Raw genomic sequence first — 16,504 nt, forward strand, 5'->3', positions numbered from 1 at the left:
AGTGTAGCAGAGGAAGACTCTCTGAAATGGATTGATTCAGTGATAGGGGTAATGGGAGTAGGTGTGTCAGAGATAATACGACTGGCACAGGATAGAGCAGGGTTTAGGGCTGTTGTACAAAGGATAGCAATGAGTCGCAGACAACTCAACAGCACATAACAACAATATATACTAAAGAATGCCTGTGTTTTATTTAGTATGCAAAGGCATTTGACTGTACAGATGGCAAACTATGACTGAGAAGAATGAGAATCCCAGAGCACTTAATTGTGCTCATACAAAATCTATACCTAAACCAAGAAGCTGTAGTCTGAATAGAACAAGGGAACACTGCATGCTTTAAAATCAAGGTTAAAACTTTTTCTCACTTATTCTAGGCATATTTTTAGAAGGAACTAGTCCTTGGAGAGATATTATGCTGGGAAAGGTAAAGGGTCTCAACAGACTAAAGCAATGTCTACCACAATGGGCTTGAGCATGATAGAGATCATGAGGACGGTCCAGGATAGCGCAAGGCTCAGATCTGTCATTCACAGGGTTGCTATGAGTTGTAGTTGATTCAATGGCACGTAATAAGAGTGAGGATTCCTAAACATAACTTTCAGTTTTTTCTTTTCCCATCCTCTAAATTGGTTTAGAAGCTACTAGAGATATTGTAGCTGATGTTAGATGGATCTTGGCTAAAAGCAGGGAATACCAGAGGAATGTCTATCTGTGTTTCATTGACTGTGCAAAGGCATTTGACTGTGTAGATCATAACAAACTGTGGCTGACTCTGAGAAGAATGGGAATCCCAGAACACTTGATCGTTCTAATGTGAAACTTATACTTGGACCAGGAGGCAGTCGTCAGAACAGAACAAGGGAACACTGCATGGTTCAAAATTGGGAAGGGCGTACACCAGGGATGCATCCTATCTCCATACCTTTTCAACCTATATGCAGAACAGATTATCCAGGAGGCTGGGCTCTATGAGGAGAAATGTGGGATCAAGATTGGTGGGCGATTTATCAACAATCTGCGTTATGCAGATGACACAACCCTGCTTGCTGAAACTGAAGAGGACCTGAAGCGCCTGCTGCAGAGTGTCAAGGACTGCAGCCTAAAATATGGATTGAGGCTCAATGTCAAGAAGACAAAGATTCTCACCACTGGACCAATTGGCAGCATCAGGATGGATGGTGAAGAGATTGAGACTGTACACAGCTTTAGTTTGCTTGGTTCCATAGTCAACAGTCTTGGCACCAGCAGCCAGGAAATTAAAAGGCGCATTGCCATGGGAAAGTCTGCTGTTAGGGACCTCTCCAAAGTACTGAAGAGCAATGGTGTCTCTCTGGAGACTAAGGTGCGTCTGATACAGGCCATGGTCTTCGCAATCACTTGTTATGCATCAGAGAGTTGGACAATGACCAAGGAGGATAGAAGGAGAATTGATGCCTTTGAGCTGTGGTGCTAGAGAAGAGTATTGAGAATACCATGGACTGCTAGGAAAACAAACAGATTTGTCCTGGAAAGGGTTAAACCGGGTGGCTCCTTGGAGGCAATTCTGAGGCTCTGTCTAACATACTTTGGACATGTTGTGAGGAGAGACCGGTCCTTAGAGAGGGACATCCTGCTTGGGAGGGTGGAGGGACAGCGCAAGAGAGGAAGGCCCTCTATGAGGTGGATTGATTCAGTGACTGGGATAATTGGGATGGGAGTGTCAGAGAGAGTGCGACTGGCACAGGACAGAGCAGAGTTTAGGGCTGTTGTACATAGGGTTGCTATGAGTCGCATGTGACTCGACGGCACATAACAACAACAACAACAATAATCATTGTATCATATTCCCAGTTTCTTCAGAAATTCTGATCTTTTAATAACATTTGTCACAAATTATTAAATAACTTATTTAAATTCTTTACAGAACTTATTTTGGGAGAAACCCAAAGCTTTACTAAAACTTTAGGTTGAGCAAAGTCTGAAAACAAAAGATAGCATAAAATCTATGTTGTGATAAACCAAATATACAGAGAGCAAAGTGTCTGCTATCTATCTATACTCTGATGTACTAAATTAATTGCACACATTGAAATGGAAAATATAAGAATTCAATTAGCAGTCATACATACATAAACTCAGGGGGAAATGTTAAGTTTCTATAAAGTACAAATCCACTTAACAAATTATTCTCAGGAATAAATGAAATATTCATTTGATAACATCTGAAGCTGCAAGGCTAAAAATATTACCAAAAAGAGTATCAAAGCTATCCTCTATGAAGAAAGTAGAAAACCATTATAAAACTAGGCGGGAAAGAAAACACCAAAAGAGATGGATGCCAGAAGAGACTCTGAAAAATGCACGAGAATGTCAAGAAGCCAAAAGAAAGAAAGAAAAAAGAAAAAAAAAAAGCAAAGTAAAAGAAATGAACAGACGATTTCAACGGGTGACTCAAACAGGTGAAGACAAAGCAAAAACAGTGACATGTGCAAAGAGCTGGAGTCAGAAGATAAAAAAAGAATTCAATTAGCAATTCTCAAACAAGAGATTTAAAAAACATGAATTCAAGCCTTGATTGCAATACTGAAAGATGCTATGGGCAAAATCCTGAATTATCCAGAAAGTATCAAAAGGAAATAGAAGAAATACACAGAATCACTATCCCAAAAAGAAGTGACTGACAAAGAATGATTTCAGGAAGTAGCATAGGATCAAGAACAAATGTTGATGAAGGAAGTTGTTCAAGCTACAGCGAAGGCATTGGCAAAAAATAAGCCCCTAGGAACTGATGGAATAACAACCGACATATTTCAACAAACAATGAAACCTTGGACATGCTCGCCAGTCTGTACCAAGACACATGGAAGACAGCTACTGGTCAACAGACATAAGAAATCCTTATTTGTTCTCTTCCAAGAAACCAAAAAAGTTATCTAACAGAATATGAAAATTATCCAATAATGTTACACGTAAGTAAAATCTTACTAAAGGTTATTTTAAAAAGTTAGAATAGTACATCAATAGAGAACGGTCAATGATTAAAGTTGGATTTAGAAGAGGCCATGTTGTTGTTGTTATGTGGCATCAAGTCACCTATGACTCATAACGACCCTATGTACAACAGCTCTATCCTCATTGCCCTAGTTACTGTATCAATGAAGGTTTTCCTATCCACCTTTCCAAGCATGATGTCCTTCTCTAAGGACTGGTCCTTCCTGGCCACATGCCCAAAGTATATGAGACAGAGCTTTAAAATCTTAGCCTCCAAAAAGAAACTTGGTTTCACCCTCTCCAAGACAGACCTATTTGTTTTCTTGGTGGTCCATGGTATGTATGTTCAAGACTCTTCTCCAGAACCACAATTCAAAGGAATCATTTCTTCTTCTGTCATCCTTAGTCACTGTCCAGCTCTCTGATCCATCGCAAGTAACTGTGAAGATCATGGCCTGAATCAAGCACACTTTAGTCTCTAGACTGACATTGCTGCTTCTCAGTATTCTGGAGAGGTGCCTGACAGCAGATTTGCCTAATGCAATTTGTTTTTTTATTTCCTGACTGCTGGTGCCCAGAGTATTGACTGTGAGGCCAAGTAAGCTGTAACTGTTAACAACATCTATCATTTCTCCATCCATCATGGTGGTACCAATTGGCCTATTGGTGAGAATCTCTGTCTTCCTGATGTTGAGCTTCAACCCATACTGAAGACTATAGTCCTTGACCTTCTGCAGCAAATGCTTCAGGTCCTCCTCAGTTTCAGCAAGCAAGGTTGTGTCATCTGCATAAAGTAGATTGTTGATGAGTCTTCCTCCAATCCTTCCTCATAAAGCCCTGCTTCCTGAATGATAGGTAAGGAGATTGGACACATTCCTGAAGCAAGAATATGACTGCTGATGTCAGCTATATCTTAAACTGACAGCAGAAAATACCAAAAAGATGCTTATTTCTTTTACTATGTAATTTTGACAAATTGTGGACATAATTTTGACAAATTATGTCTAACATGGAGAAGAATGGGCATCTCAGAAGACTTAATTGAGTTCATGCAAAACCTAGACCTAGACCAAAAAGCTGTTGTGTGAACAGAACAAGAGAACATGGATAGTTTAAAAAAAAACAAAAAACAATCAAGGTATGACAACAATCTGGAACAAGAAGGCATTGCAACGTGGGCTAGGGAAGGAAGAAGGGAGAGAGGAAACGTCCAACAAAGAATGAAGGAAGGAAAACCCAGTCATTTTGTAAACTTTTGTTAAAATTTAAAAAAAAAAAAAAAAGGTGTATTTCAGGGCTTTATCTTCTTCCATACCTATTCAATCTATATACTGAGCACATCATTCAAGAAGCTGGAATCTACGAAGAAGAATCAGGATTACAAACTCAGCAACAATCTGCATTATTCAGATTTAAATACTTGACGCAGAAGATCAAAGGCTACAGCCTTCTATATGGATTACATATCAACATCAAGAAAACAAAATCAATAGGCAACATCATGATAGATGGGTGGAAAAGATTGAAGTTGTCAATAATTCATCCTACTTGGAACCACGATCAACATTCTTGGAGCCAGCAGTCAAAAAAATCAAGACAACCGAATTGGTAAAGTCCACTAGAAAGGACCTCTGCAAAGTACTAAGAAGCAATGATGTCTGTTTAAAGACTAAGTTGTGCCTGGTTGAAATCATGGTCTTTTCAATCACTTACTATGCATTTGAAAGTTGAACAATGAATAAGGATGACAGAAAAATTAATGCTTTTGAGTGGAAGAAGAATACTAATTATCCCATGGACTTTCAAAAGAACAAATGACTTTGATAAAGTGGAGCCACAGGGTCCACTCTCTGGAAGAAAAGGTCATGCTTGGAAGGGTGGAGGGTCAGCAAAAGAGATAAACCTCAATGAGATAAACTGACAGTGTCAGCAGCAATGGGCTCAAGTATAATAAAGATGATAAAGTCAGCACAAGATTGGGCAGGGTACAGATTCATTGTTCATAAGGTCACTGTGAATCATACTCAAGTCAGTGGCATCTAGCAGCAACAATGTGGTGGTAGTGGTTCTACCTAGTAGTTTGCTGCATAGTGCCTAGTCTTGAAAGGTTGCAAGTGACCATTCATGGAACAACAATTTATCCTGCTGGAGTAACAGTGAAAGAAGAATTAGGAATAGGAAGATATGGAATAATTGGCTAATTGCCTCAATGTGCAACTACCTCATATGTTGTATAAACAAAAGAACTCAATTATCAGAACAACATTTTGATCAAGGACTCAATAGAGCTAATCTTTAAACCATAAAGCAAAAATACTCCCTGAAGTCTTCTGAAAAACAAATTAATACTGCTCCATGAGAGAAAGCTAGGCCATCTTCTCACATGCAATTTATTGCCTCTGAAAAACCACTGGTATGGGTCTGCTATGAGTTAGTTCCAACTCAACAGTATATAACAAAAGTAAAAAGAAGATTAAAAAGGCATGCCTTGAGCATTATACTTTCTGAGAGTCAGACAATAAATAAGGATGCCACAAGAATTGACATTTTCAAGTTGTGCTGGAGAAGAGTACCGAATATCCCAAGGACTGCCAAAAGAATGAACAGGTATGTTTTACATACCTTATGACAAAGCTTCATCCCTCAAAGTTTGGACATGTTGCTAGAAGCTATTCCTTGGAAAAGGATATCATGCTTTGAGGAGTGGAAGGGTAGCGAAAAACAGGAAGATCCCCAACAAGAGGGGCTGGCATGGTGACTGTAGGAATGGGCTCCAGTGTATCCGAGATGGTGAGGATGGCACAGAATAGAACAAGATTCAGACCTGTTGTTCACAGGGTCACTATGAGTCATACTTGACTCGGTGGCACTCACCAACAGCAACAATAATATGAATCAATCTTGACAGCAACTCTAAAGATTAAACAGTAAGAGTAGGGGCAGCAAGCTCGCATGAAGGAAGAAGGAAAAACTCAGAAAAGGAGTTGGAAAATGGTTGTACAATTCAAAGAATGTAATAAACATCACTGAATTGTACAATATAAACGTGAATTCTTTCATGTTTTGTTGTATGTAATCTCAACAAAAACAAAATCTGAAGGAAAAAAATTATTCACCAAGTAGAAAGTAAAGTAACTTTTTTAAATTCAGCAACTTATATGTATAATTCCCTCAATATACCATGCATGTTGTAAGTGGAATCTGAGATATCCTTACTTTCTTCACAATGTATATAACCATTTTTCACCATAAAATTACCTCAGGTTTGTAAAGGAAACCAGTATAAAATGAAAATTTTATTTAAATTTAGAAAAATTATCTCAGGAACAATTTAGCTAATAATTTATGGATTACTATTCTACTTGATAGAATCTTAAAGACATCAAGTGTTTGAGGTGAAAATTGGAACTGAATCTCAATATAACTATTCCTTCCTAAATAATAAAATCTTCAAAAGGTTTTATCCTTGCAATAATCTCTACGTTATGTACATGGCCTAGAAAATAACAATTAACATACTAAATGAATAAAGTATCTAATAAAATATTTGGTCTGGTTAAGAATTTGACATTAGATCTAAATTTCCAGGTAAACTTTAGTAATGAAAAGATTTTAGAAGTACTCTAATTCACATTAACAGGCCCATTTTAGACAGAAGAGGATTTATTACTATACTTTCTGTTCTAGGACACTTCCAGAAACTTCCTTCCCACACCTTCATAATACAATGTTTCTTTAAGATATTTTTGTAAGTGAAAGAGCTAAAACTGGTTCTGGCACTAGCAATTATACCATCACTTGCAATCAACCACTACAGATCATAAAATTCCTGTCACATGCACATGTGCATGGTAAAAGATTTTGTTTTGTTTTGTTTAGAACAATAAATGGTAACTCCAACAAAGCCAACTTTCCATTTTAGCAAATGTTATCTCATAGAAATGTTGTACAACTAGCATGTTGTTGTTGTTATGTGCCATCGAGTCACTTGCGACTCATAGCGACCCTATGTACAACAGCCCTAAACTCTGCTCTGTCCTGTGCCAATCACACCGTCTCCAATACACCCTTCCCACTTATCCCAGCCACTGAATCAATCCACCTCATAGGGAGCCTCAGAATCCTTGCCTCCAAGGAGCCATCCTGTTTAACCCGTTCCAGAATGAGTATCTGTTGTTTTCCTAGCAGTCCATGGTACCCTCAATACTCTTCTCCAGCACCAGCTCAAAGGCATCAATTCTCCTATCCTCCTTAGTCACTGTCCAACTCTCTGATGCATAACAAGTGATCGCAAAGACCATGGCATGTATCAGACACACCTTAGTCTCCAGAGAGACACCACTGCTCTTCAGTACTTTGGAGAGGTCCCTAACAGCAGACTTTTCCATGGCAATGCGCCTTTTAAGTTCCTGGCTACTGGTACCAAGAGTGCTGACTGTGGAGCCAAGCAAACTAAAGCTGTGTACAATCTCAATCTCTTCACCATCCATCCTGATGATGCCGATTGGTCCAGTGGTGAGAATCTTTGTCTTCTTGACATTGAGCCTCAATCCATATTGTAGGCTGCAGTCCTTGACCCTCTGCGGCAAGAGCTTCAGATCCTCTTCAGTTTCAGCAAGCAGGGTTGTGTCATCTGCATATCGCAGATTGTTGATAGATCTTTCACCAATCCTGACCCTACATTCCTCCTCATAGAGACCAGCTTCCCAGAGAATCTGTTCTGCATACAGGATGAAAAGGTATGGAGACAGGACACATCCCTGGTGTACTCCCTTCCCAATTTTAAACCATGCAGTGTTTCCTTCAGCAATATGGCAGGATAAAAGAGTAACATAAAAAAAAATCAGATGGATTTTTTAATATAATCAAATAACTAAAAAAAGAAATTAAGAAAACAATTTCATTTACACTAACATCTGAAGGAGTAAAATACCTAAGAAATGTAACCAAGGAAATTAAAGACTTATACACAGAAAACTATAAATCATTACCAAATGGTATCAAAGACAACTTACGTAAAAAATAAATTCCATGTTCAAGAAGTGAAAGACTTCATGTCATTGAGATGTTACTATAACCCAAAGCAATTTTTAGACTCAATGCAGTCTCTTTTTGCATAAATGGAAAAGCCAATATTCAAATTTATGAGGAATAGCAAGGAACTCGATATAGTCAAAGCAATACTGAAAAAGAAAAGAGGAGGGCAGAAATACCCCACGTACAGCTTGAGTTTATATTCTGGTCATTCTGAAAATTCTTTTCAGCAGGATTTTGCTTGTAGAGGAAGACGAAATATGGCCAACTTCAGTGTTGCACAGCTTGCCGCTTCATGACCTGTCTTCAGATAACCTTGGTTTGAGTTCCTGTTTTACTACCTTTATTACTTTTTCAACCTTGTTCGGGTCTGTTCACCATCCTGGAAGCCCCTTCTCCATTTGTGGATGAGGAAAGTATTAATACTTATACTTCAAGTTACAATTAGACCACTAGGCTGAGAGGAAGGGGGCAATGATGGTGGCGCTAGAGCCAGAAGTGCTGTCACTGGCCACAGTTGCTGGGAGGGCACAAGGTCAAGACTTCAGAAGAGCTGGGGGTGGGGGCAGTGTCTAGCCCCTAGAGAGAGCCACCTGGCTCCTGGGGAGAGCGGCCTAGTGTGTATGAGGAACTTTATCTAAGCCACTTTCCTCCATCTCCTCCTCTAATACACTTATAAATAAGACCTCCAAAGCCCTTTTCGTTGTTAACTCACAAGTTTGTGGTCTCTCGGTTTTCTTCCTTTCCTATAGTTAACCTGAACACTGAGTCTTATTCCAGAACCTGAACCCTGAGCCCAGTTCCAGAGACAAAAGGGAAATTTAACTGCCAGCTAAGGAAGCAAAGGTGGATCGAGCCTCAAAGTTCAGCCAGCCACTCCCACTGGCCTCACTTAGCAAACACCTTGCAGTCCAGAGGGCAGAAAAAGTCATGAAAAGATCTTTTAACAGAACAAGAAGGGATGCAGCTTCAGATCAATACCTCCAGTAAAATGTTAAAGTGGGTTCCCCTTTCTCTTAATCTCAATGCTCCTGTTCAGCACGAAATAGCCAGAGATTTTGCTCCCCTATTCCTAAATGGGAATTCCACAAAAGAAAAAGACAATCTCTTAGTTAGTTAGTTAGTTAGTAGATAGATAGATAAATCACCATTGGACTATGCCCACCATTATCCAGTCCACACCAGATCTTTCTCATTTCCCTTTACCCACCAAACTGTGCAACCCTGTGACTTCACGCCTACCCATCCTCACCTTCTCTTTTCACCTATATTACCCCCTTGGATCTCCATACATATTTTTACAATTAAAAAAAAAACCAAAACACAACCCAGAATAAAACACAAATCTCAATCTCAAAACATAGATACTTTAATAAATTGGTCTACTGATCTCAAATAAAGTCTTTAAAGACTGAAAAGACACATTTCCCTCTTGAAAAAGTTCACAATAAGAAAGATGCTTGGGACACTATGCTGCTAGTAATCACACAAATTCAACGCTTGTTCATTTCTTATAGATACCAAATGATTATTCACTCAAAATTAGGGAAATCCATACAGAGGAAAGAACTGGTAAAGCTGAAGCAGATCTAGAGGCTGTGACTGCCTACCTCAGAAACTCAAGGGGTCAGTTATGCGCCGCTTCCAACTTGATGGCAAAGAGTTTTGTATGAGGTTTTTGTCTGTTATTGTTGTTCTATGACAAGTCGGAACCAACCCATAGCTGATCCTCCAGTGGGTTCTCACAGGCAGTTAAATCACACAAGAGGAGATCACCCAACAAAGGTGATACTGTTGTTGTTAGGTGCTATCAAGTCGAGTACAAATCACAGTAACCCTATGAACAGCCAAACTGAAACCTGTCCTTTCCTGTGCCATCCTCATTATCTGAGACACTAGATATATAAGTCTAATTTTTTAACTAATAATTGTAGCATATAGACAGGTTGTCTGAATGACATCAATGGTCAGAAACACACTGGAAATCAACCTCTGCACCTTGATTTTCTTCGCTGTAAAATAAAACCAAAAAACTGACAAAACAGTCTTTTCTTTCCAGTCCCCAAATTTTACGAGTCTCTAGAGAAGCAGTTCCTAAGCCTTCTACATTCAGGAGATCCTCAGTGTCTCAAGTCATTTTTCCAACAGCAGTTCTATTTACTTAGTAACTGTTTGAAAACATAATCTACATAAATTAAGTAACATTTTAACCACAATTACTTATTCAAAGTATATCTGCGCACAACCTCTTAAACTGGAATTAGATCAGATACTGTCATTCTCATTTCTTATTTTATACTGATTTTTATGTTGTATTTCCATTTTATCTCGCCAACTCCCCAAAACCCACAAATCTGGAAATTTATGACATTGAATGAGCCTAGTATGCTGACAACCCCACAAATGAAGTATAATCCAATTTCTTTTTCTACTGTACTTTTTTAATAATTTTTTTTCAGTTTTGAACATTTTCTTCCTCAACCCACCCCATAATGCATCCCTCGTTCCAAACTGGTGTCATATATTGCCTAATCATCTATTCCTTTCAGACAATATCCCCCCTCATCTGTTCTAATGCAGTGTTCATTATCTATCCACTCATTTCCCCCCATTATCTCTCCAATGCTCTCCCTCCATGTCTTTCCTATTTTACAGCAGTGGTGTTATATAGTGTTTGTCCTTTTGTGACTAAGATATTCATTCAGCATAATGTCCTCAAGCCTCCCCCCCCATGTTGTGTAATGTTTTATGAGTTCACTGTTTTTCAGTATTGCATAATATTCCATTGTGTGAATGTACCATAGTTTTTCTAGCCATTCATTTGCTCATGGGCACTTGGATTGCTTTTATCTCTTTGTTATTGTGAATAACAGAGTAATAAATGTGTACATACATTTGTTTGAGTCGTGGCTCTGGTTTTCGGTGTTGTTTTATTTTTTAATTAATTTTAATGAATATTTACAGAGACTTTGGATTTCCATTCATTCATTATTGCATTTTTCTCCCTGCCCAACCTGCCCCATGTGCTCTTCTCTTTGAAAAGTAAAAGAAAAAGTTTTTCATTATTATACAATCCCTCCTTCCCAAGTGTACTCCACTATGTAGCCATCATTCTGGACTCCTGTCATGATAATAATATCTAATCCTATAAACAGTTCTCTCCCTCATCTGTTTCAATGCAGTATACATTATCTGTCCCCTCTCTCTCAGTCTCCCCTCAACCCCTATGTTAGTCCCATTTTACAACAGTGGCACTATGCAATATCTGTCCCTTTGTGACTAAGGTATTTCACTCAACATAATGTCCTCCAGGGTCATCCATTTTGAATATTTCATGAGTTCTTTGTTTTTCACTGCAGCATAGTATTTCACTGTGTGAATATACCAGAACTTCTCTATCCATTCATTTGTTGATAGGCACTTAGATTGTTTCCAACTCTTTGCTATTGTGAACAAAGCCGCAGTAAACATGGGTGTGCATGTATCTGCTTAGGTAACAGTTATGGTGTCTTTGGGGTATATTCCCAGTAGTGGAATTGCTGGGTCAAATGGTATTTCTTTTTGTGACATTTTGAGAAAGTGCCATACAGCCTTCCATAGTGGTTGCACCATTTTACACTCTCACCAACAGTGGATAAGGATTCCAGTTCCTCCATAACCTCACCTGCATTTGATATTTGCAGCTCTGGTTTCTTTAGGATATATCCCCAGTAGTGGAATTGCTGGGTCAAAATGGCATTTCTATTTCCAACTTTTCTGGGCACGCTCCAGATCACTTCCATAGTGGCTGTACCATTTTACATTCCCACCAGCAGTGAATAAAAGTCCCAATTTCTCCACAATCTCACCAGCATTTGTTGTTTGTTGCACTGTTCAACTACCTTAAGCTTGTAGTTCATTAAGGAGCTCTGGTAGCAAAGTGCTTTATGTGCTACACTAACAAAAAGGTCAGTAACTTAAATCCACCACCTGTTCCAAAGGAAAAAGATGGGCAGTCTCAGTAAAGATTTCATGATAAACCTTTAGGAGGGTCACTACTAAATCAGCGTTGACTCAACAGCAGTGAAAGCAGTTCACCTGGCAACTGACAGGTGTTTAATCTCAGCTAACAGATGTCAATTATCTCTGGATCTATCTTAACAAGTTAAATATCCAGAAAGGGCACTGAAATGTCTCAAGCAACCAGTGCACAGTTCCAGAACCATGATGCTCAGGCAAAGTATTATATAATTTAGTAGGTTTAAATTTAAATATACCTAGTTTGGAATAAGATTCTACCATTATGTGATCCTTGAGTAACTGACTCAGTTTCTACACCTGTCAAATAGGTATAAAACTAGTAACCTCAGAAAATAGTTGTGAGAATTAGATGATGCTTGCAAACAGTAAAAGTTCAAGAAGCAGTAGCTATTATTATGGTATTAAGATAAAACAAGTAATTTATAAAATAAAAATTTTTAACTGGCTGAGGGGAAGAGTAGTTTAAGGAGAGGCCAAAATACCACTTAAAAATTATAAACCAATCTTTAGGAGAAATATAAAGAGTTTAAACAAGGACAATACAGAGAAAACTACAGTTCCCTCCAAAGAATGTAATAATATTGACATATCAATCACAATAAATGATTTAAGTAAAAAGCACTAAAATGATCATTCAAATGAACGTAATTTTAGAGCTAAACATACTAAGAAAAAGTTTTCTAGCTAGTTTTTTAGAAGGTCCTAAGAATTATCTTAAAAAAAAAACCACCAAACTTAAGCAAAACTCATTCGATAACATCAACAACTTTTTCCCACTACTGTAACAGCTCAATATTATACCTGCACTCAAACCTCTTTTTCATAATATGCTAAAAAGTTAACATTTTAATACAAAATGCACTCCTGTGCCTTCTTTTCCATATGGAAAGCATCTTTAATAAAAATTCCAATACAAGAACTCCTACAAATGTTTGGTTTATGAAGAAATTTTGAAACTTTCATTTAATCTTTGGGGATTAAAAATCTGCAGAGACTGGAATCCAGTGTCCAGATTTTTAAGTAAAAAAAAAAAAAATCTGCAGAGATTAAATTATCTGCCCTACAGTTTACACCTCGCATTAACACTGAAACAGATGACTTCCAACTCTACTATACCCACACCTCCTTTCCTATAAGACTCAATTCAAATCTTATGCTGGAATAGAAATTTTTTTTATCAATTATTACTATAAGTAAGGTGAGAAAACTACCTGCACAGTACAGTACTTCACAGTGACTTCTCATTTGTCAAACATCTTGAACTATGTAATATTAATAACTTTTAGATCACCATACGGCAAGATCCATTATTTATTCCCTTAGCATATATATGATTCAAGAAATGGTGATGTTCAAAGAGTCCCACAGACCCAAATTCATTTTTTTCTAACTTACTGACAACCCACTGTTGAGTTCTAAATGCAAGGTTACGTGAAATATTAAAGGAACACTATTTCTTCCTCCGATAACAGTATCAAATAGTGGCCAAGACATTAAAAGCAATGGAGCAGCAATCCCACAACCCAAAATACAATGCCTTCCAAAGATCCTATCTCTGACTTTCAACTTCAACCCTCTCAACTCTTATTGTCACCCCATCAGAAACTACAGAAACAAAGCTGATCCTCCAAGTTTTCTGAAGACTGTAGATCTCAAGAGAGGAGATGCCCCATCTTTCACCCATGGAACCACTGGGGGAAGGGAGGATTCAAACCGCAAGAGGAACCACCTTTGGTTTAGCAGTGCAACTGCCTAAAGACTAGCAGCAACCTGACTTTCAATCTAGCTCAAGTAAATTCCAGAAACAATTTACCAGTAATCTTTTTCTTCAAATTCCCAGATTTCTTTCTGCTATACATTATAACCATTTTCTAAAGTATCCTAAAATGCATTCCATTTCAAAAATAATAATTCGTTTAAAACAGACTGTAAATATGCTTAGCAGGGATAAGGGAGGAGGAGAGGGGTAAAAATTAATTTATAGATAATTTGAGTTAAGAGAAGAACAGTATACAATAAGGAATTGATCAGACATTGTAATTAATTACTTAATTACATGAACAAATTGTCATTAACAGTCTAAAATGAAACTTGAATGAAAACCCAATACGATTTGTAAACTTTTATGCAATATAAAATAGAAACTAACTGTAAGTAAAACTCCTTAACGAAATGACTACATCATGAAGCTTAATTTTAAAAGAAATTCTACAGGAAGTCTTTATAAAACATAACTCATGATCTTCCAATTTGACAGTATTTTAAAAATTAGTCTTTCACATTACAGAATTTAATAGGGTGGAAGATTTAACAAAGTAAGATATGCAGGCCTGTCTTGTAACTGCTACTCTAATTTCAGATTCTGGCAGTCATAATTTCATATCCTCTATAGCTAACATTTTGAAGAATTTCTCACTTGAGTCCTTTTAGCAATGTAAATACATTCTGTTAATGGCCAACCTCTTTATTTCCAAGGAAAACAGAAGAGCAATCACGCTTTTCCGGAAAGCAAACAGCTGTCTGTCTTATACAATTCGCAGTCCACTTTGGTCACTTAGTGCATCAACCAAGGAAGGGAAAAAGGACCTACTTGGAAAACGTTTCTTCTCCAGCCAAGGGCTGTTACCAGATAAAGGTAATGCCCAGAGTACAATAAAAAACCCTCTCCGGAAGAATAAATATGCCAGAAAAGGAGAAGCATGAATCTCCCGGTCAGGAATAAGTAAGGTGCTCAATGTGAAGATCGGAGACAGCGCAGAGATGCTTCAGCAAAGAACCACCAGCAGCAACAGCAGGAAGTTTCAATGGGGCCTGGCAGAGCATGCGCCCTGCGCCCGCGCGGTGGCCTTATGTGGAAGGAGCACCACTTGCGAACACCAATAATAGACCAGCGGCACCAGAGAAACATGAGCAACAAGCACCTTCTTCAACTGTTTCTCCCTACGTCTGAGCCCCTCCTCCAGCCTACATACAAACCACCCCACCCTACCCTGCAAATGGGAGGGCGACTTCTTCCCCTAAGCCCTGCTGCCAAGATGACGGGGGAAGGGAGTGGGGGAAAGTGAGGAGATGCTTCTCTATTACGTATTTTGGGGGAGGCGGAGAGGGAGAGCAGGAAAGCTACCGGGGGGTGAAGGAGTGAGAAATTAACCCTCTATATTCCTAGGTGGAGAAGCTGAACCGGCTCCACTCTCAAAACGCAAGAATGGAGGAGTACCCTTTCCCAAAGGGGAGGAGCTGACCTCACAACTCGGAAGAAGTGGTTTTTCGGGGAGGGGGGGTTAAACCTGCCACCCCACCGAGGGGAAGAGAAAAAGGCAGAGCGCACACTATCTCAGGGGAGCTCCCAACAGAGGGAGGGAGAGTTGCAATGACCACTGGTTCCCGCCCACCCAGGTGGAGGAAAGGGGACGCCCCTAGAAGATGGACCCAGCCTCCCCAGAGAGGGTGGGGAGGATGGTGGGAGGAAAGGAGAGATCAAGGGAGGAGGAGAAAAGCGCAAAGCTAGCCGGAACCTGTGCTCCCCTTCCCCCGCCACCGATAGAGAAAGGGGGGGGGCTGGCCCCGGACGCACTGGAGCGGCCCCGGGGACGGCTGCCGATCACAATGACCCCTCCCCACCCCCAGCCCACATCTTGCCGCGACGCCCCCACCTCCGCTTTCCACCAGGCCCCGTAGCCCTAGGGGGCCCCCGCCCCACCTCCCCTCGGTCCAAGACCCAGGGCAAGACGGAGAAGAAGGGTCGGGCGGAGCCCTAGGACGGAGCTGCGGAGGTCCAGGGAGCCTGGGAAGAGCCCAGAGAAGAAACGCGCCAGGGCTGCTTCCCGCCGAGCATTCAGGCCCCTCGCTTACCTTCTCCGTTGCCGATGTCCGGCGGCGGCGCCTGCAGTACCCGTTCCAGCTCCGGAAACGGCAATTCAGGCAGGTCGAGCAGCGGCCCATAGCGCTCCAGGAATGAACAGACTACGGCGAAGTTGGGGCACGAACCTGGGCAACCCGGAGGAGCCATCGCCGCCGCCGCCGCTGCCGCCGCCGCCGCCATTTTGAACTGGAGGATGGAGGAGGAGGCGATGGGGGGGTGATAGAGGGGAGTTGGGGTGTCAGGGACTGGTAGGGCAGCCGTACGGACGATAGGAGGCGCTATTGAGTGGGCTACCCTGAAGATCTGAGCGTCTCACGGACAGCGCCACGATCCCAGAATACCACGGCGCCTGGAGCAGTCGAGAACCAAGTCAGACAGGAGAAAGAGCGGCGCTCAGCCTCACACTTTCCGCCCCTTTCCCTCCCTCTCCTTCACTCCTCCCACTTGGAGTTCGCCACAGCCTCGTGTGACAGGGGGAATGAAAACAAGGGAAGCCGGGGCGAGAGAGGGCTGGAACCTGGAGAGGTGGGACTGCTCACAAGTAATAGCCAATAGACTGGAAAGGGGCGGGGTTTCTTGTTCTGATTGGTCTAAAAGCTTTTTAGGGGCGGGGAG

At 40.3% G+C, this 16,504-nt stretch overlaps 1 protein-coding gene across 1 annotated transcript in view; it reads right to left on the reverse strand.

Annotated features, from left to right (window-relative positions):
- RSF1 (remodeling and spacing factor 1) overlaps window positions 1-16,187 on the reverse strand; it is a 149,460-nt gene extending 133,273 nt beyond the window's left edge. The window contains exon 1 of the mRNA XM_006882884.1: window positions 15,880-16,187. Within this exon, the coding sequence (XP_006882946.1) occupies window positions 15,880-16,069 (190 nt within the window). The 5' untranslated portion in view covers window positions 16,070-16,187. The remainder of the gene's footprint in view (window positions 1-15,879) is intronic.
- Window positions 16,188-16,504: the final 317 nt, after the last annotated feature.

Source organism: Elephantulus edwardii, unplaced genomic scaffold (genome assembly GCF_000299155.1).
Source record: "Elephantulus edwardii isolate Elephantulus edwardi_28Jun2011 unplaced genomic scaffold, EleEdw1.0 scaffold00025, whole genome shotgun sequence".
Classification (NCBI taxonomy): domain Eukaryota; kingdom Metazoa; phylum Chordata; class Mammalia; order Macroscelidea; family Macroscelididae; genus Elephantulus; species Elephantulus edwardii.